The sequence below is a fragment of the Canis lupus genome, chromosome 10 (genome assembly GCF_048164855.1).
Source record: "Canis lupus baileyi chromosome 10, mCanLup2.hap1, whole genome shotgun sequence".
Taxonomy (NCBI): Eukaryota; Metazoa; Chordata; class Mammalia; order Carnivora; family Canidae; genus Canis; species Canis lupus.
In genome coordinates this window covers 36,805,173-36,825,742 of record NC_132847.1, presented here as the reverse complement: position 1 = coordinate 36,825,742, position 20,570 = coordinate 36,805,173, and the positions used below count along the sequence as shown (strand labels likewise).

Below are 20,570 nucleotides of genomic sequence, written 5' to 3'. Positions count from 1 at the left end.
GAGGGAGAGGGAGAGGCAGAATCCCTGCTGAGCAGTGAACTCAATGTGGGGCTCATCACAGGACCCTGGGATCATGACCTGAGCGGAAGGTAGACATTTAATCAACTGAGCCACCCAAGTGCCCCGTGTTCCTACCTTTTTATAATGTCTTTGGAAATGGCACTTTAGAAAATCTGAAATAAGGTATAAAGTTACTAATTACTAATTATTAAAAAAGAAAACAATAATATATGACTACACACCTATTAGAATGTGCATAATCTGAAACACCAGTAACACCAAATGTTGACAAAAATGTAGAGCCGAAGGAACTCTTATTCATGGCTGGTGGGAATGCAATATTGTACAGCTGTTTGAAAGCTTATGTCCACACAAAAATCTGCATGTGGATGTTTACAGAAGCTTTATTTATAATTGCCAAAACTTGTGAGCAACCAAGATGTCATTCAATAGGTGAATGGATAAATAAACTGTGGTACATCCAGACAAATGGAATATTATTTAGCGCTAAATGAACTATCAAGCCATGAAAAGATACAGAGCAACCTTAAATGCATATTACTGAGTGAAAGACACCAAGCTGAAAAGGCATCATGCTGTGTGATTCCCAGCATATGACATTCTGGAAAAGGCAAAACTGTGGAGACAGTGACAAGATCAGTGGTTGCCCAGGGATGGGGTATAGGGATAGATTAGGGTGGAGCACTGAGGACGTTTAGGATAGTGAAAAACTTTGTATGATATCATAATGATGGATACATGTCTTTATACATTTGTCCAAACCCATGGAATGTATAACACAAGAATGGGCCATAATGTAAACTATGGACTTTGGGTAATTATGATGTGTCAACGGAAGTTCATCAGTTGTACCACACTGGCAGGGATGTTGTTGATGGAAGAGGTTGTACACACATGGAGCAAGGGATACATGTGAAATTTCTGTACCTTCCCCTCAGTTTTGCTGGGAACCTAAAACTTCTTTAAGAAATAACGTTTTAATTAGAAAATAATAAACACAAATAGCTTGTTACTATAACATATTCTGAAAAACAGATTATTTAGACTTTTATATCCAAAGGCATGCTTAGCTAACATTTTAGTCCAGGGTGAAGCTATTCCTTCAGTAGACTAAGGAATTTATAATTAAGAGATGTTCTTGTAAGATAGCTGTTCATAAATGCCAATAGCTAATTTTGAGAACTGGGAAACTGCCTGATAGAAATCAACCAGAGTGAAGGAATACAACTTTTATAAATTAAGTTGCATTTTATTCCTAATGCTTTTGGCTGTCACTGCAACCCAAACAGACTTTGTGTTCAAGGGAGCATGTCAAAACATTGTAGCTTTAGTATGTGATTTGTTTCTCCCCTTGGTAATTTTCATTTACATCCTTGAGTGGCTGGTTGTGGGCAGGAGTCAGTATATTTAATTAAACTTTTCGTGGGTTTAACATGGAACACACCCATTCTTCTCTCCTGGCTGGCATATTGCCCTGAATGGTTTTCAAATTTCCTTTAAAAATAGATATGTAAATGCAGTACTTAGGATGTGAAAGGCATTTAACATGAAGGATACTTACATATGGCATATAGAGCTCAAATTTTCTTGCCTAAATCTCTGCCTTTTTGTTATGTCCTTTAGCTGCTCTTAGGGTTGTCCATCTGTAACTTAACCCTGATGCATCCTATTCTTCTGCTCAGACCTCTGCATGGACTCAATGTTACCTATTGAAATCAAGCCCAGTTCCAGACACTTAAGATTGTCCATAATTCAGCCCCAACTTACCTTTTCAGACTCATTTCACACTCCTCACTTTACACAACTTGCACTTCACCATTGGAGCTCCACTGGCCTTCCCCGCACACACCCAAGCCAGCAAGCAATCTGTGTTACCGAGCAGGCTTTCAGAGTAATTCCAAACCATTTGTACTTCGTGGCAAATATATCTAGGAAGAGGAAACTCAGGGGACTGTGTAAAAATTGAAGACTCCACTTTTTATCCCACTGAACGCTGAGAAAATTCAGAGGTGCACTTAGAGGTGATGTGTCCTGAAGCCCTGGGACCCTGACTGGCGATGGCTGCCAGACATGCACAGGCCCTAATTCCTCAAGTTTGGCCCCATCCATAGGCTGGCTGTTGAAGGATCTTCGCTGCCTGGTTGCTTCTTTGTAAATTCCACCTTTGGCATGTGAGCATGGTAGGGATTGGAACCAATTTGTGAGAACTTGTCTGTTGTGTGCTGGCTGGCGGGGATGAGAATGGGGTCTGTGTGTGTAAGTGAGAGAAATACAGCACTAGTTCTTACCCACTTTGACCCAACAGCATTCTCACAGACACAGTTCAGCGACTTAACTTCACATAAACATTTTCTGCTTTCTGAGCTTTTACCAAAAAGCCCAGCATGGATTGAGGGCAGTGATCTTAGTGAAAATAGCTAGCAAAAATCGAGTGCTTACTCTCCATAGTGAGCTCTGCTTGCAGCAACCCCATTTGAGTCTTTAGTTGTGAAGTGGAGATGTTACTAGCTGGACTTATCAAATGAGGTAGCCAGTAGAGAGAGGTGGGATACCAGTACGGCAGAGCATTTCTTCCAACCCAGGCTGTTAAATTCCCCAAGCTTCATTGACTTAAATAAAATGTCAATTTGCATCCCATGGACAAAGCAGAAATCTGCTGATTTTGTTTATGCAAAGATTTCCCTCCTACCCCAATCTCTGCAAGTATAAGGTATTGTTTAGGAAGATGGGCCATGTGTTTCGGGGCACTCCATCTGTCCCTGGGATATACAAAGCTTTACATTGTCCCTTTTATGAGTGCCTTGTTCTGTGCTAGATATCGCAATGATCAACATAGACTAAAATTGTGCTGATGCTTACTCTTTTTATATCATGTCTTCTGTGTGTGAGGAATCATGACTGGGGCATGCTCGTCCCTACTTTTTCCACAGAACTCTGGAGAATTGTTGCTTTCTCTTTAAGTTAATAGTGTGTCTAATCATTGCCATGATTATCATACCTTCATATTTTAGAAGCTAGAATTCATAAATTTAAGATAGTTTATTTCAGTCTCTATAATTGTGTTTAAGCTTATGTGTTACTGTTAAGTTAAAAAGTACTATTTTTTAAGTGCTCTTAAATTTTGGTTTTCTCTTGTGAGCTGAGTTTGGGTCTCTGGCACCAAGCACCTGACTCTTTGCAGTTATATTTGAATGGGGCCAAAGATGACTTCCTTAAATCATTTTATACATTCTAGGAAAATCTTGCCAAGGGACTGAGAACTGAGGTCCCCATTCTGCTTTTATGGAAGTACCAAAGCAACATAGATTTTTGTGTCTCTCTTGGGTTCATTGATCTACGAGTCTTTTCTGAACATCTCAGAGCAATTACTGTGGACATAGGATTTTCCTTAATGTGATTTTATTTGTTTTTAATAGAGGAAATGCATGCCGAAATCTGTTATGCCGAGTGTCTCCTACAGAAAGCAGCACTCACGTTTGTGCAGGTAATAAATGTTTGGCTTCGAATCAGTAATGCCGGGGAAGCCTGCCAGTACTACATTGAAAAAATATGGCCCATTCTATGTCAGTGCTTCAGTTCTTCTGACTTAGAGTTGTAATGGAAGATACTTGTTGTTCGGATAAACTTTGACTGAGAAAAGACCCCAGGGAGCTTTGTTCCTACTCAAATGCACTTGGAGTCTGTTTCAAATTTCAGTCTATTGGGAACCACTGCCTTGTAAAGAAACTGTTTTGCAACTACTGCATCTAATTTCTGGATGCTTCTCTGTATGAAAAGTGTGCAGTTATCCCTCTTTGCATTTGCTAATGGTAGAGGGTTGCAGGCCCCGGCAAAAGAGGCATCTTTATCCTTGGCCCCATTGCCTTCTTACACCAGATGCTTCTGCAAAGCTCAGATATGCATGCATTGAGTGCCAGGCTTTTCATATATACTTCAGATTTTATTTTTCCCCTCTTTCTATTCTCATTCCCCTTTCTTGCTTTTATTTCTTCCTTTGGAAAAGCAGATTTTAAAAGTCACTAAACCAAATAATGAATACCTTCCTATAAGAGACATTTTAATTTTACCTCTAGGAACTATTAGAACAAGTACCTTGCTTAACATTATATCTTCCGACACTTCTAAAAAACATGGACCTTAACATCATGGCCCCATGGGTGGCAATGATGGATACAGTAGGGATGGAGGTAGGGTCAAGATTGTAAGGAGGCGGAAATGCAATTGTGAAACTGCAAATCTTCCTCAATCACAATTGTTTTACACTGTATTGAGAGTTGCTTTTCTTTCTTTGTTTTTTTTTCCCCCCGAAGATTGACTTCTTAGCTTGATTCTGGTTTAGTAAAGTTGAATCAATCTGGTCTATAACCCCGTTTCCTAAAACCCTATGTATTATGAACCACATTCTTACTGCCTCAGTAAACATAATACTGGTCACAGAGACCCCCAAATTTTCTGATGTGTTTTCAAAATCAGGATTTGACAATCAAATCTGGGATTTAAAGTCTTATTTTATATGTGGGGACTTACAATTAAACATCTGGGAGATATCTAAGATTTATCTCTCTTCCTCATGCCTCCATATCCAGTTTAATGGTCATGCTTCTTTTACCTTTTGAAGATTTAGCCATGCCATCTCTACCTCTTCCTTCTATGAGTGTTCTAATGGGAGTGTTCATCAGCTCTTCTCTAGACTGCACAGCGACCTAGTGACCCTCTGGCTCTAATTTCTCTTACCTACAGCTCATTGTCCATTGTGCAGCTGAGCAGCCTCTCAGGGATGAGTCTCACCTTGTCATTGCTATACTTCAGTATTTAGTAACTCTCATTGACTATGGCAGTGGTTCTGTATCTGAATATCAGAAAGAAGGCAGGCTTTTTTGAACTAAACTGGTATCTTCTCCCAAATTCCCTCCTTCCCTCTTACCCATGTGCTCAGATGCTACTGGCAGGTGTGTTGCGTACCTGAGTGGCACGGGTAGAGGTAGATTTCTTACTCCTTAGTTTCGTCTTTGTAGCTTCTGCAGCAGCACTGAGTTGTGTAAGCACAGATGGCCAAGCATGCCATCCATGATTAGTATGCTTCCTTGCCTTTTTTTCCCCTTGAGTTTTCCTTGGCTTTCAAAGGTCACATCTGCTTTGCCTTTCTTCATCTGGCCACTTCCTAATCATTTTTTGTGCTTTAAGCCCCAGTGCTTCCAGGAAGCTTCTGTGGACCTCTCCATTCCCTCCTCTCCCCTGCTCTGTGCTCTTGTGACATCCTGTTCATTATCTCCATCCATGTGCATGACTCCAGCTCTTAGCACCTTGTATTGCTTTTGTCTGATTTTGCATTCAGATGCCTGGTGTAAAATAGGCATTCAGTACATGTTTGGTGAATCATGAAACAAAATATTATTATTTGAGGCAGATTTTAATGTGATTTAAGAAATTCTTTCCTGGCCAGTCTTAGAACTTGTATAATCATAAGATTCCTTAAAATAAGAAGATAAACATTTAAGTTGCATAGCGAATTTCGTGTTTATTGATTCTTATACTAATTTAAGTGTTAAAAATTTAATAATCAATGAAATTTGTAAGCTAAAATAGGTTTTTCTCTTGCTTCAGAAGGATGCTAAAGTGCACAAGACGTAAACACCAGAGCATCTTTCCATTTTCAATAGACGAGAAAAATATCCTCCTTGGAAATGTGAAATATGGGAATGTCTCCATTAGCACTATCTGTTGGATTAACTTCTTTTAAGCAGGTTTTGATATAATTTATTGAGAGAGTTTCTTACAATCCTAGAATGGTGACCCTGTGAGAATGACATTCATTTAGACCCTCTGCTTCAATTTTATGGTTGATGAGCATCAGGCAAAGAGAAGTGAAATGATTTTTTTCCCCCAAAACAAAACTGCTTATTAGTGACAATGAATTTAGAATCCAGAACAATAATTTTTGTTCTAGTAATGTAGATGAGTAAAATTTACAACGTTAAATAGACTGAATGCTGAAGGATCCTACAGAAGAAGAACCATTATCCCATTTACTGGAGTGTGATGGGCTGGATAGTTTGTCTTTAGAGCATATCCTTAAATTACCCATTGTGGATTCTTTTGAACCCAGGAGAAAATTGTGCAGTAGATGATGTTTATTGCAATAGATTTGGACTAACATATTTGGCCACTAAGTGATAAGGATTACTTCCTTAATTACTTGCTTGAAGTAATGCAAAGATTTTTAAATGTGTACTTTTTATTGCCATCTAACTTGGAAGAAAAATTACAGAAAAGCATTTCAAATGTAAAGCAAGAAGAATGTTTTAATTTAAAAACTATGTCCTCAAAAGATAGTGTTTTGTTCTAATCACACAAATACATAACTGTGAGGGCAGTATAAGGATCTTTTGCTAAGTGATCTAATTATTTAACTGAATTGTTTTCAGGATGAAAATATGATCAACTTCATCAAAGGTGGACTCAAAATTAGGACGAGTTACCAAATATATAAGTAAGTTAAAAATTAAGATGTGGTTTTTAGATGACTCTTGTACTCTGTCCACTTTGTACTTCAAAATTCTTATCAAGTACAACTAGGTTTTTTTATTTGGTGTTGGTAAAAATGCACTTGATTTTTTGGCCTACTGAGTATGTATTCAGTGTTATAGGACAACAGAATTTAAATTTAAATGCTGTCTTGAGAAAAACAGCTGGAATAAAACTATTGATGTAATTTCTAATTACATAATCTTAGTTTCTCTCTCCTAAAATCAGTATTTAAAATTACAGTTACGTCTTGGTCAGATGCTAGAGCAGTACTGCTTGATAGAATGTTCTGCAGTGATTCAAACGCTCAGTTAAGGTGGATCATAGTGTTGTCCGTATCTATCTTCCATATGCTTACTGATTTTTATTTAGTTGTTCTATCATTTGCTCATAGAGTTAAAAATCTCCAACTTTGATTCTGGGGTCACCCATTTCTCTCTTTAGTTCTGTCAGTGTTTGCGTTGTATATTTAGAGCCTCTGTTACTAGGTTTATTTTATTTTATTTTTTTTAAATTTTTATTTATTTATGGTAGTCAGAGAGAGAGAGAGAGAGAGAGAGAGGCAGAGACACAGGCAGAGGGAGAAGCAGGCTCCATGCACCGGGAGCCCGACGTGGGATTCGATCCTGGGTCTCCAGAATCGCGCCCTGGGCCAAAGGCAGGCGCTAAACCGCTGCGTCACCCAGGGATCCCTGTTACTAGGTTTATATATATCTTAATGATTTTATCTTCCTAATGAATTAAACTTTTTATCATTATGAAATGTCTCTACTTAACTCCTTATAATATTTCTTTTTGTTTGTTTGTTTTGTTTTTGTTTTTTTTTTGTTTTTTTTCCTTATAATATTTCTTGTCTTGAAGTCTGTTTTGTCTGATAGTAATATAGCTACTCATGCTTTTTTATAATTAGTGTTTGCATGATATATATTCTTATACTTTAAACCTATCTTTGTTTATATATATATTTTTTATATTTAAATTGCATTTCTTACAAGTGTGTATAGTTGGGTCTTGCTTTTTAATTCAGTATAACAAACAAATGATATGTTTGCACTTGTGGCTACCATTTTTCTTGTTATCTTGTCTCATTTGGTTTTCTCACTTCTTTTTAGCCTTTTATATCCTTATTACAATTTTTAAAATATATATTTCAGTGTAATCAGTCCCTCTATTGTTTTCTTAGCTGTAGTTCTCTTTAATTTTTTTTTAAAGGTCACTCTAAGTAATTATATTTCTGAACTCATCACAGTCAACTTAGAGTTAGTATTGTACTGTTGCCCATAAATTATGAGATTTTTGTGAATATATAGTTTCATTTACTACTTGTCTTTTGTACTATTTTTATGATAGTACACCTACATATATTATAAACCCCACAATGCTTTGTCAACCTGTTTTCCGTAAAGATTTATTTATTTGATAGAGAGAGCGAGCAAGCATGTGCAGTGCACCCAAGCATGGAGAGAAAGGGGCAGAGGGAGAGAATCTTCACTCAGACTCCCCGGTGAGCATAGAGCCGGACTTGGGGCTCAGTCTCATGACCCATCAGATCACTACCTGAGCCGGAACCAAGAGTCAGACACTTGCCAACTGAGCCATCCAGGTGGCCCAACAATAGTACTGTGGCTTTCTATATTAGTTCTATCTACCCCACATTGAGTGGATTTGAGAGTACTTTCAGCTGAAGAGCCGCGTAAATGTAAAGTCCGTATGAGAATTAATTTTTCCCATCTTTCAAAGTTCAGCTCTTCTCCAGTTTCCTACTGCTTTTTGTTTTCACTTTCCAGTGCCTGAAAATACATTTTAAGTATACATTTAAATTCTGAAGTTTATTATTATTACTGTGGGAGAGTTAATCTAATATAAGCTAGTGTGTGTGTCATTATTAGAAGCAGATTTCCACTAGTGAGAACAGAACCAAGATTTAGTATTTTAAGAGATAATTTTACCCAAAGTGATTTCATAAAATTAAATTGTATTTAAAATGGTAGAGATAGGGGGTGTTTTGGGAAATTGACATACTGTTTTTAGTTTTCTTCTTGAAATACTTTTGAGATGATGTAAAAGGATGGTAAAAAACTAATTGCTTTTCTAGTCACCAAAACTTAAAAATGGAATAAATTCAAGTAGTCTTAAAATGGCGCAAACATCTGTATCAGTGTGTGGATACATGTAGTTTTGTACATACATACACACAGACTCACACAGATATTTACTTGGGAATTAAAAATATAGGAAATTCCTATATATACATAGGTCTCTTTCAAAATAGTGGGAAAAATTAGATAGTTTAATAAATGGTTTTGGGAAAATTCGTTCTTCATTCTGGAAAAAGACAGTATTAAAATAAATTCCATGTAGATTTAATATGAAAATTTTTAAAAATTTTATTTATTTATTTGAGAGTTAGAAAGAGATAGCATGAACAGGAGAGGCAGAAGGAGAGGGAGAGAATATACAGCAGATTCTGTGCTGAGTGAAGCCCCATGCAGGGTTCCATCTCACGACCCTGGGATCATGACCTGAGCCAAAATCAAAAGTCGGACATTTAACTGACTGAACTACTCAGGTGCCTCTAATATTAAAATATTTTTTAAAGGAAAACGTAGGAAAGTATTTTTTTATAGTCCTAAAGCACAAAAGCCTTTAAACTTTTATTTAAAATTTTGTACTTTGAAATAACTTTATAATTTTTTTAACTTCAGAATTTTTACAAAGAATTTTTATATATTCTTCATCCAGAGTCACAAATGTTAGCATCTTACAGAATCACAGTATAATTATTAGAACCAAGAAACTAACAATGATTATCAATTACTAACAGTAATAACAGTTAATTAACAATAACTAACAGTATTATCAATTACTTCACTGATTTTACTCTGATTTCTCTAATTGTCCCACTAATGTTCTTTTTCTGGTCCAGAAATGAATCCAAGATTGGGGATGTTGCATTTAGTTGTTACGTTTCTTCAGTCCTTTTTAATCTGAAAGAATTCATCCGTCTTTCTTTATTTTTATGGCCTTGACATTTTTGAAGGATACTGGGCAGTTATTTTGTAGAATATCTCTCAGTGGGGACTTTCCAATGTTTCTTCATGATTACATCCGGATTTTGCATCTATGGCAAAAATACCATTCAAGTGATATTGTGTCTTTTGTAGTGCATCATATCAGTAGATACATGATATCAATTTTAGAAGCCTTTTTTTTTTAAAGATTTATTTATTTATTTATGATAGACAGAGAGAGAGAGAGAGAGAGAGAGAGAGGCAGAGACATAGGAGGAGGGAGAAGCAGGCTCCATGCCGGGAGCTTGATGTGGGACTTGATCCCGGGACTCCAGGATTGCGCCCTGGGCCAAAGGCAGGCGCCAAACCGCTGAGCCACCCAGGGATCCCCTTTAGAAGCCTTTTTAAGTGTGACATAAAATCAGGAATCATAAGAGATGGATGGCTTGACCAATTAACATTTCAGTTTCATCACGGCAAAATATACCAACTGAAAAAAAATATATACCAACTGTAGTAAAAAATACAAATGGAAATGTGATACAAATGATTTGGGGCAAATGACAGTGTGAGGAGTTCATAAGTTGGTGGAAATCTAAATTGGTAGAGTTTTCCCAAAGGATGTTTGATAATATGTATTGAAATTAAGAAAGTGTATCACCTTTGACCTCAGAAGTCCCTTTTTTAGGAATTTATCCTAAGGATAGTTGTGATAGATTAATTATAGTTTCAGTATTTGATGTAGGAAAAGTACTTGATGAATGTACAAGCACACTTTTAGCAGCATTGTTTATAATATGGAAAACATGGAAACAACATAAATATTTAACAATAGGAATTTAAATTATTCCACAGAATAGAATAATATGCACTTGTTAAAAAAATAAGGTAGCTCTCATGCATTTTCATAGAAAATCATCAATATAATCTATAGAACAGTACATACTTCATGATCCCATTTGTGGTTTTTAAAGATTGCATTCTTACTAAAGCATAAAACCACCTAGAAGGCTATGTGCCAGGCTGTTAACAGTGACCATCCTCTGCAGGATAGTCATGCAGGGGCACTCACACTTTCTCCATGTTATTTGAAAATTCTGTAACAATCATCTATTATCAGAAAATAGAACATTTATGTTTTGATTTAGAAAGAAAAGAATTTTGAAAATCATTTCTACCTTTTGCCATCCTATTGAATTTTTGATGTTTGAGTTTTTATTTTTTTATTTTTAAGAAAGATTTTATTTGTTTATTCATGAGAGACACAGAGAGAGGCAGAGACATAGGAAGAGGGAGAAGCAGTCTCCCCACAGTCCTGATGTGGGGACTCAATCCCAGGATTCTGGGATCATGACCTGAGCCAAAGGCAGATGCTCAACCACTGAACCACCCAGGTGCCCCATTTGTTTGAGTTTTTAATGCATGTGTATGAGCATATATAATTATCTTTTTATATAACGAAATCATATACTTCATGTCATTTTGAAATTTCCTTTTTCAGCTCATGTCACAAAACTTTAGGTCATTAAATATTTTTAGTTCATCACAGATTTTAATAGCTGTATAGCATTCTATTCTGTGGTTATACCACCTGTGTGTATGTATAAATAGATATACTCATGTGACTATCCTAATTAATTTCCTCCTGTTACCTGTTTAGTTTATTTATACATTTTCATTATAAATACTAATATGGTATCTCTTATAGGTAGAATTTTGTGTTTATCCATGTAATTTCCTTAGAATAAAATTGGATTTATTGGGTCAATGGTATGCATGTGTTGAAGATTTTTGATATATAGTGCAAAGTTATTCTGAAAAATAATTGAGTTGGCAAACTTTTCTTAAAAGGCTAGATAGTAAATATGTTTGTGCTGTGGGTCATAAGATCTCTATTGCAACTACTCAACTCCATGACTGAGGAGTATAAACAGCCATTGACAACAAATGAATGGATGGACATATTTACGTTCCCATAGTTAGCCAATCTCCATACTATAACCACCTTTTACCAAAATAGATGAAAAGTCTTCCCTTTGCCAGCACTGGTTTTCTATTAAAAAAATTAAATTAATGCTTTATTATCACAAAAGTGGCATGTATATTTAGGAAAATGGGAGAATGTAGATGAGCAGATATTAACATACAAACTTCATATTCTTTTCACACAGTGATAATAGCTGTTAAACCTTAGTATATTTTCTTTCAGAATATTTCCTATTCAAATCTAAAGATACATGCATTTTTTAATGTGCATACTCTTTTATAACCTGCTTTTTTTCAGTTAATGATCTTTACTTTTCTATGGCAATTAAGTCTTCATTTCATGTAATACTCCATCTCTCTTCACATTTTCCTGGTTGGCCGCAGATTTCTTTTACTGCTGGTATGTCTATACCAGGATGCAACACAAAACTGTCTACTGCATCTAATGTTTACGTCCATTAGTTATCTTTTATTCTAGAACAGTCTCTATATTCATGATGGTTGTTGAGAAGCCTAAGTCCGTCGTCCTGCAGAATATCCCATGGATTTGTTTGTTGGCTTTCTTGAGTTTTCATTTAAGCTTGTTCTTTTTCTTAGTTAGCTTAGGCTGCCATAACAAAATATCACAGACTGGGTGGCTTAAAGAACAGAATTTTATGTTCTTACAGTTCTGGAGATTGGAAGTCTAAGATCAGGGTGCCAGCATGATCAGCTTCTGGAGAGAACTCTCCTTCGGGATTGCAGACAGATGGCTATCTTCTCACTCAGCCTTTACGTGATCAAGAGAGAGATAACCTCTCTCTCTTCCTCTTTTTCTAAGGTCACTAGTCTTATCAGATTAGGGCCCCACCCTTAATTACCTCCTAAAAATCCCTATCTTCATATACTCTCACACTGGAGCTTAGAGCTTCAAGTTACAAATTTGGAGAGGGGCATAATTAATTAAGTCCATTGCATTCTTCTCACCCCTTATATTCCCTATAAGCTGGAAATTAGATCTCTAGGCTTACTGGATTCAGGTTAAATAAATTTGGCTAGAATACATCATAAATGAAGTTGTATGTTTTGTAATTATATTATACAAGGTGATACATGATATCTGGTTATTCCTTATTACCTTTAAGATATATATTTGTCAGTTTGGTAAGCACTTCCTATTCATTACCAAGCGTTATATCTTTGTCATTGTTTGAATTTGCATTTCTCTGATCAAGTATTTGCCTTTTAAAGATGTGAAGGGAAGAGGGGAAAAGAAATGAAAATGAGAAATCAGAAAGATTTCCTTGAATGGAATAGGAAAAGAAAACAACAAATGGGTGCAGTTTGATGGAATTTGCGGTCCTTTTTCAGTCTTTCCTACTTGCAAGCTGTAATTTATTCAATCTATTTGAGATCACACTGAAATTCACATTTTTTTGGCAATAGCATCTCAGATACTCCGTGGAATGTAGGGCTGTTGAAGCGTGCACAGCAGCTGAGGGACAGAGCATACCTGGGAAGTCCTCTATGAAACATTGCTGGAAAGCTGTGAGGTCACAGCCCTGCGGTCCTGTGGCTCTGGAGTCATGTCTGCTGATACTCCAGCCCTGTCTTGCTTCCAGCCTAGAAAGATTGGTCCTGATAAAACAGTGCAGAAATGGGCATGTCAGTTTTTCCTTAATGACTATGACCAGAGTAGACTTAAGGTTAGACTCAGCACAGCCGCCTCCATTGAAAAACTGTCTAGTGTTTTGGCTAATGACATTTATTTTATAGTATGTCAGTGTGAAATTTGACTTAATGTTAATTTTCAGAGTCATGGTATACTTACACGGTAACTTTTTTCTTCGATCCAGAGAATGTCTTTCTATTCTGCATGTAATTCAGAAGAACAAAGGTGAACAGCAGTTCTTCTATGAGTTTGAAGGGGGTGTCAAGCTTGGAATAGGTGCCTTTAATTTGGTAAGTAAATAGTTATAAAGCTGCCAGAGGCTTTAGTAAAAGAACCTAAGATTTCCAGTGCCTTTTCTACTGTGTGTGAACCTCTACCTGGGTTTGGTTGACAAGTGGCTATAGTGGGATCAGTTTTTCTGTGTTGTGATCCAATGGTGACTTTGGTCAGTATGTGTTGTAAAGTTCTGCACACACTCAGAGTAGTTTTGGATTGTACAAGAGGGGAAGCATGTAGTACTCTGAATGGACTAGCAACATTTTTGGTAATAAGGAACTTGGAATCTGGTTCCATTTCCACATCTGAAATATTGGTGGCTATGGAATTGAAAATAGATGAGACAGTAATGATATAGCTTGAGGCATGATTTTGATGCTGTGAGGGAGACCAAGAGTTTGAGTAGATATTTATCAAATTGTAATATATTATTTAGAGATTTTAAAATTTATTAAAGTTTGGGATTAAAGAGAAAATGAAATAATACACCTGACTGTGTACTTCACCATGGCCTCTTTGTTCATGAGTCCAGTTGGTCAGTGATGGGGTGGCTGGGGAAAGAGGATGGCTGGCTGTAGAACAGGTAGAATAATAACAATTTGATTATTCAAATCCTCCTCTGCTGAGGTCAGACTTTGGTGAACATTCACATGGAACACAAATATTTTCATGTTTTTTGTTCACTCAGAGAGGCCTATACCCTTTCTTAAAGCTCTTTGTCATTAATTTTCCAATGATATTCCTTTCGAATCTCTGGCCATTCAGCAAACCATTGATTCCAGTCTGTGGATCTGTATAGAATTGCATACATGGTTATTTCTCCTTCCAAGCAAAGTGAACAAGCAAGTAAACAGCTTGAAGTCTTGCACTGGCTGCATCTCCCCTCCCCACTATTCCCTAGGGATGTCCTAAAAAGGAACTGTTGTGTCATGCTGTTCACTTTTGGATAGTGTCGGCATATTATGCAGAATTCAACAGACTTGCTTTCTGGAAAAGGATGTTAAAAGGAATCTTGTTTGGAATTAGGCACTGAGGGATTGCCTTCTCATCACTTCATCATTGCACGTAAAAGGATCAAGTAATCTCTAGAGCACCCTGAGAAGGCCAGGGTTTTGTTTTGTTTTTTAATTTTTAGGTTCATTGTCTTAGCTAAATGAAATTAATTCACAGGTAATGATTATGGTATGTGCAGTATGTGCTGACTAGATATGTATAGTAATTTAAACTTGGTTTAATATTTCATATTACCAAATTATTAAAACTTTAAGTTGTTTGGAGGTTAACGTTTACCTATAGTTCAATACACTAACAAATATACTTTTTTTTTTTTTTCTTGTAGATGCTCTCCCTTTTACCAGCACGGATCATCAGACTACTAGAATTTATAGGATTTTCAGGAAACAGGGTACAAATTTAATTTTATCTTAATTTTGACAGGAAAGATAAAATAGTATTGAATACAAGAGCAATGCAACACATCCTCATAACAAGCATGACCATTATTGGCAATTTATTTGCAGAACAGTAAAGAGTCATTGGGGTCTTGATGATGCTTTTCAGGAGCTGAGATGGTTCTTCTCTTGAAAGCTAAAATTTTTTTCTTCATTACTTAAAATTATGATTTACTAATATTGCAACTTGCTGGACTTTAGTACTCTTGTGTGGTTAAAATATGCAACCCCAGAGTGTTCTGTACAACCAGTGAATTAGGCTAGATTTCCATGTCTCACATTTTATGATTCACATGGATCAAGTATAGTTAGAGTGTTTTGGGGTTCCTTGCACTTTTACAAGTTTCATGATAAAACTAAGCAAGGAAATTTTGTTTTCCATGAATTTCATTTGTTATGTTTCTGTGTGGTTGTTTTTGTAGCATATAACATTTATTAAACATAATATTCAGTATGCTATTACCTAGATTGCCTTATTGCAAAAGCTATCCATGTTAGTGAAGAGGGCAGGTTTTGAGAACTATATGAGAACAAGATTATCTGGGGGAACAGATTATCATACAGGTTCTGTGCTTTCTATTTCTGTGCTTCTGCTACTCTCTAATTTAGATGTCCTCTCTAGCCAGCAGCCTCCCAAATAATGTTCTCTTGGGAGCCTCTCCATCATTAGATTTGAGATAAATGTCAGCTATTCCTCCAACTTTCCCTTATTTTCTCCCAGTGAGATTCAAGTATTCCTGACTCAGAATCATTAAGTTATTTTTCTTATGACACTCACCTGTGTTCATGTAGTGTCTTGCCTATTTGATGGCAAGATCTTCGAAGACAAAACTCTATTTGTTCATACCCACCATAGTGTCTTGTGCTTAGATCCTCAATATGTCTTAATAAACTAATATTTTTTATCAGAGAAATAGAACATTTCTATGAAATGAGCACTACCCTTTTCCTCTCCCTAGAATCACATAATGTGAAAAAAAAATTGTGAGATTATCTTATGCCAGTTTACAATATAAAGTTTGTTTCTGGTTAGGGATTACCCCTATTCTAAGCTCTTGAAAAATAAACTTCACCTTCTTGGAGGGTGGAGATACATGAACCAGGCATCTGTAGTGTTGGAGTAATTTTTCAGTCATGTTTTCCCCTTCTGAAATGCATTTGCTTCCCATAGGAGTTGGGCCTTCTGCAGTTACAGGAAGGTGCATCAGGAAGAAGCATGAGGTCTCCACTGTGCTGCTTAACTATACTAGCTTTTCATACTTATATCTCCCTAATACTTGGTAAGGACTGGATTACATTTTATGTCATTGAAAGTTGACCTTTCATCTGAGTAAGTAAAAAATTTAGATTGTTCCCTGAAAACCAATATAACATTGTATGTTAATTATATCTCAAGTAAAACAATTGGAAAAAAATTACCAAGAGCTAGTAGTCCATATTTGTTTACTTTTTTTCTTTTTTGAGTAAAGATGAAAAATAGTGACATTTGTCATAGTAATATTTAGCAGAGGGACTGGAGGTTTTCTTTCAAAGAATATTTTTTATCTGTTCTCAGCTAAAAACATTCTGTAAACTTTAAGGTGATCTATTTTAGCATATTTGTATTGCATTTCTTTCTGAGTAGAAAATTAAATTTTTGGTTAAGATAAATTAATAATTGCTATTAAAACCAGAAAGCCCAATTAGGATTCAAAGATAACTGCTTCTATACTTATGCATTAGTCTGTCCTAGAGGTTTCTTAGACTACAGTCATAGATGGGACTTGTCTTACTTTATTTCTCAAATGCAGAAATGCCAAATTAACAGTTTTTATCTTTTCCATGAATAGGTGTTTGCTATATTTTAATGAAATGTGGAGAACTACTTATAAGTATCACCCTGTTTTGTGAAGACTAAGGTTTTTCCTGTTGAATTTCTAGGTACAGGAGAAGTGAATGTTGTGGAAGCGGAGAACCTCCTTGCACCCTTCCTCCGGCAGTTTCCAAATGTATGCTTAGAATTTCAAGTGTGTGTTTCAATCATAACCAATCAAGCAGGGCTGGCGCTGATCTGTTTTCTTCCTTTCTCCACAGGGCTCCCTCATGTTGTTTTATCATGCCCGGATAGAGCTGCTGAAAGGGAATGTGGAAGAGGTAATTTATTTGGCGGGGGGGGGGGGGAGTAATTGGGGAGTTGTCTGTAAGGTGGGGCTGTGTCATATTCATTCAACATAAGTAAGTTTAGCTTATATGCTAGACAGAAATAAAGACAAAATATATTATTTAAATGCTCCAATTTAATTTTGTGTGTGTATTCTATAGTAGATTTCTGAATATGGTTTGTACTTACACGTAAGTCTGTGAGGCAGCTTGGGGTAGAATATTACAAAAATATAGGTGATCGCCTTTAAGGGAATTCTTCAAAAAACTTTATGAGTTTCTGTATTATATATTGACTTTGAAATCAAGCCTCTGCATAAGATACAACTTCACTGTTTTGCACATACTCCTTATCAAGGGAAATGATTCATTAATTCTCTTGAAGAAGACGGCTATGGAGTTTTTCATATAAGTATACTAACCAATAATTTTCTTCTACACAAATGAGATCAAACCTATGTATTTTTCTTTGATTTGTTTTTTTTCTTCTTCTACTTACAATACATCTTGGATTTCTTTCCAGGTCAGTATATCTAAATCTCCCTCAGTCTTTTTGATGGCTTGATTTCATTCCATTAGATGGATGTATGATACTTAATAAAGCATCCCACTACTGATAGACATTTGGCTACTATAAATAATGCTTTTGTAAACCTCTCGTGTATATTTCTGTGGACATGTGTATTTATATAAGATTCCGATAATCAGGATTTCTAGGTCAAAGGTGTTCGCATTTTGATAAATTTAGACAAATTGCCCTCCTAACTAAGGTTAATAACTAAGGTTATCCCATTTAAACTTCTATAAAGAAATGAGAATACTTGTTTCCAATATAGTTTGGCAACTCTGGATTTATCTTTTATTTTTGCCCATGTCATGGCCAAAATATGATAATCTATTTTTTTAAAGATTTATTTATTTTAGAGAGGGAGAGAAGATGTGCACGCAAGAGTGGGGGGAGGAGCAGAAGAGGTGGGAGAGGGACAAGTAGACTCTCTGCTGAGCATGGCACCCGACGTGGGGCTTGATCTCAGGAACCTGAGCCTGAGATCATGACCTGAGCCAAACCAAAAGTCAGACACTCAACCTGCCAAGCCATCCAGGTGCCCTGAGAATCTAATTTTTAAATTTTTATTTTTCAGCGTATAGATTTCTTCATGTGTATGTTTGTCACTTGTATATCTTTTTCTCTGATTTACCAATTCATATCTTTGACAATTTTCCCATTGTCTTTTTTTTAAGGATTTTATAAAATTGTTGTATGATAAGGGTTAATTTTGGCCACTTGTGGATGTAATGATACCTTCTCCCAGCCTGCCTTTAACTTTGTTTAAGGTATATTTTAACTTACGGGAGTTCTGGCTTTTATTTTCAGTCTTTTTGTAAAGGACTTCTGCATTTTATATCTTACTTGGGAAGGGACTTCACTTCTCTCACATTATAAAGTCCCACAGCCCCCTCAAGAAGCTAAATCAAGAGGCAGAATTTAATTGTATCATTGCATGGAGGGGAAGGATCATTATATCATCACACTGAATGGTTTAATGAGTGATGCTTTTGTTCTTTTTGTACAAAGTGATTTATGTATTTTTCCATTAGGTTATTATCTCCTTGTCTATTATCTGGATGATCAGCTTTATGCAATTGACTTATAGGCACAAGAGATATTTCGAAAATGCATTTCAGTTCAAGAAGAATGGAAACAGTTTCACCATCTCTGTTACTGGGAGCTGATGTGGATTTATGTATTCCAACAAAACTGGATGAAGGCATATTATTATTCCGATCTGCTTTGCAAAGAAAGTAAATGGTCCAAGGTAAAGTGCTGTGCTTTCATTAATGTTACCTATTTGTTAATAAGTGTCCAGGATGACTTTTTTTTAGGACTGTTTATTCAGAAGTATGACATCAACACTGCTTTCTCAACTGAGGGATTCATTGAAGGAGGAAATAAGCATTAAATACCTACTGCTTATAAGTACTGCCCTCAGCTCTGAAAGCATCCACACAGTCCTTTTCAACAAAGAGGTTTCATCTCTGAGGATGAAATGCACTTACATTTTAAAGTTATTAAATATCAATAGTCGGGCAGCCCCGGTGGCACAGCAGTTTAGCGCCGCCTGCAGCCCAGGGCGTGATCCTGGAGACCCTGGATCGAGTCCTACGTCGGGCTCCCTGCATGGAGCCTGCTTCTCCCTCTGCCTGTGTCTCTGCCCCTCTCTCTGTGTCTCTCTCTCTCTGTCTCTCTCTCTGTGTCTCTATGAATGAATAAATAAAATCTTTAAAATAAATAAATAAATATCAATAGTCTTAACATTTTTTCTGGAGACTTTATGATGCCCTGATGATGAGGCGTTTCATAATAATTAAAATTAATTCTCACCTATTTGTGAGAAGTTGGGAGAAATGAGATAACGATTTCTTGTTCATTCTGTATACTCTCTTATCTGTGAACACTATTGTTATATAATAGGAAAGGGGTCAAAATTAACTGAAAAGTGTTATTCTCAATAGGACCAAGCAGTATAAGACTTCATTTTCTTTTTTTTCTTAGGTCCCTTTTAAATGTTACCTCTGGACAGTTTGTGGGTCATTCCTGACATGCAAGATAGAAATGTCATGTACCTAGAGATGTTCTGTACTCACTGCTTTTCTTCTTTTCCTCAAGGCAACATATGTGTTCTTGAAAGCTGCAATTTTGAGTATGCTTCCAGAGGAAGATGTAGTAGCAACTAAGGAGGATGTAGTAACTTTATTCAGGTAAGCAAGGTACTATTGCTATAACAAAGATCCTAAATACATCTTTCTTTTCCCCTAAGTGTTCTCCCATGCTTTACCTTCATATTTTCATTAATTTCTACTATTCAATGCAGGAATCTTTAAAAACCATACTCAGAGAAGGTCTGCTATGAACTAACCTGTTTAACTTTGTCTAGATCAGTATGTACCCATCATCTGTAATGTTGTTTTTGCGCACTTACTCTGTGAGGGGTACCGTGTTAAGTGCTGAATAAACAGGCATGGTTCCTGTCCTTGTGGAATTTATAATCTTGTAGTAGAACCAGATATCAGTAAAATTATCACATAAACAATTGCAAAATCATAATACATGACTAATTTTTTTCTTACTACTTTTCTTGCCATTCCTTCTTAGTATCTTTGTAGGCTTATCCTATTTTATCCAGCTTTTAAATATTGGTGTGTTAGAGCCTCAACCTTAGGAAATCTCGGCCAGGCCAAGTTTAAATTCCTAGTTCAGACCTGACTGAGCTCCAGACCCATAAAGCCAGCTCCCATTTGTCATCTTTACTTGGATATATGAAAGTATTTTATTTATTTTTAAAATATTTTATTTATTTTGGAGAAGATAGGTGAGGGGCAGAGGGAGAGGGAGAGAGAGTCCCAAGTAGACCTGGCGCTTGATCGCATGACCATGAGATCATGAGCTGAAACCAAGATTTGGATGCTTAACCAATTATATCACCCAGGTGCTCTGAAAGCATTTTAAAC

At 36.2% G+C, this 20,570-nt stretch overlaps 1 protein-coding gene across 8 annotated transcripts in view; it reads left to right on the top strand.

Annotated features, from left to right (window-relative positions):
- The window catches only part of TTC39B (tetratricopeptide repeat domain 39B), a 130,354-nt gene that overhangs the window by 84,103 nt on the left and 25,681 nt on the right, over positions 1-20,570 (top strand). For 7 of the 8 annotated variants that reach the window (XR_012037992.1, XM_072841410.1, XM_072841406.1 and 4 more), the window contains 9 exons: positions 3,438-3,505; positions 6,447-6,511; positions 13,379-13,484; positions 14,810-14,875; positions 16,093-16,201; positions 16,842-16,909; positions 16,995-17,054; positions 18,716-18,877; positions 19,729-19,820. Coding sequence is in view for 7 of the 8 variants with exons in the window: in XM_072841410.1 (XP_072697511.1) it covers positions 3,438-3,505; positions 6,447-6,511; positions 13,379-13,484; positions 14,810-14,875; positions 16,093-16,201; positions 16,842-16,909; positions 16,995-17,054; positions 18,716-18,877; positions 19,729-19,820 (796 nt within the window). In the remaining variant the exon portion in view is untranslated. The remainder of the gene's footprint in view (positions 1-3,437; positions 3,506-6,446; positions 6,512-13,378; positions 13,485-14,809; positions 14,876-16,092; positions 16,202-16,841; positions 16,910-16,994; positions 17,055-18,715; positions 18,878-19,728; positions 19,821-20,570) is intronic. The other variant, XM_072841407.1, reaches the window with a different exon arrangement.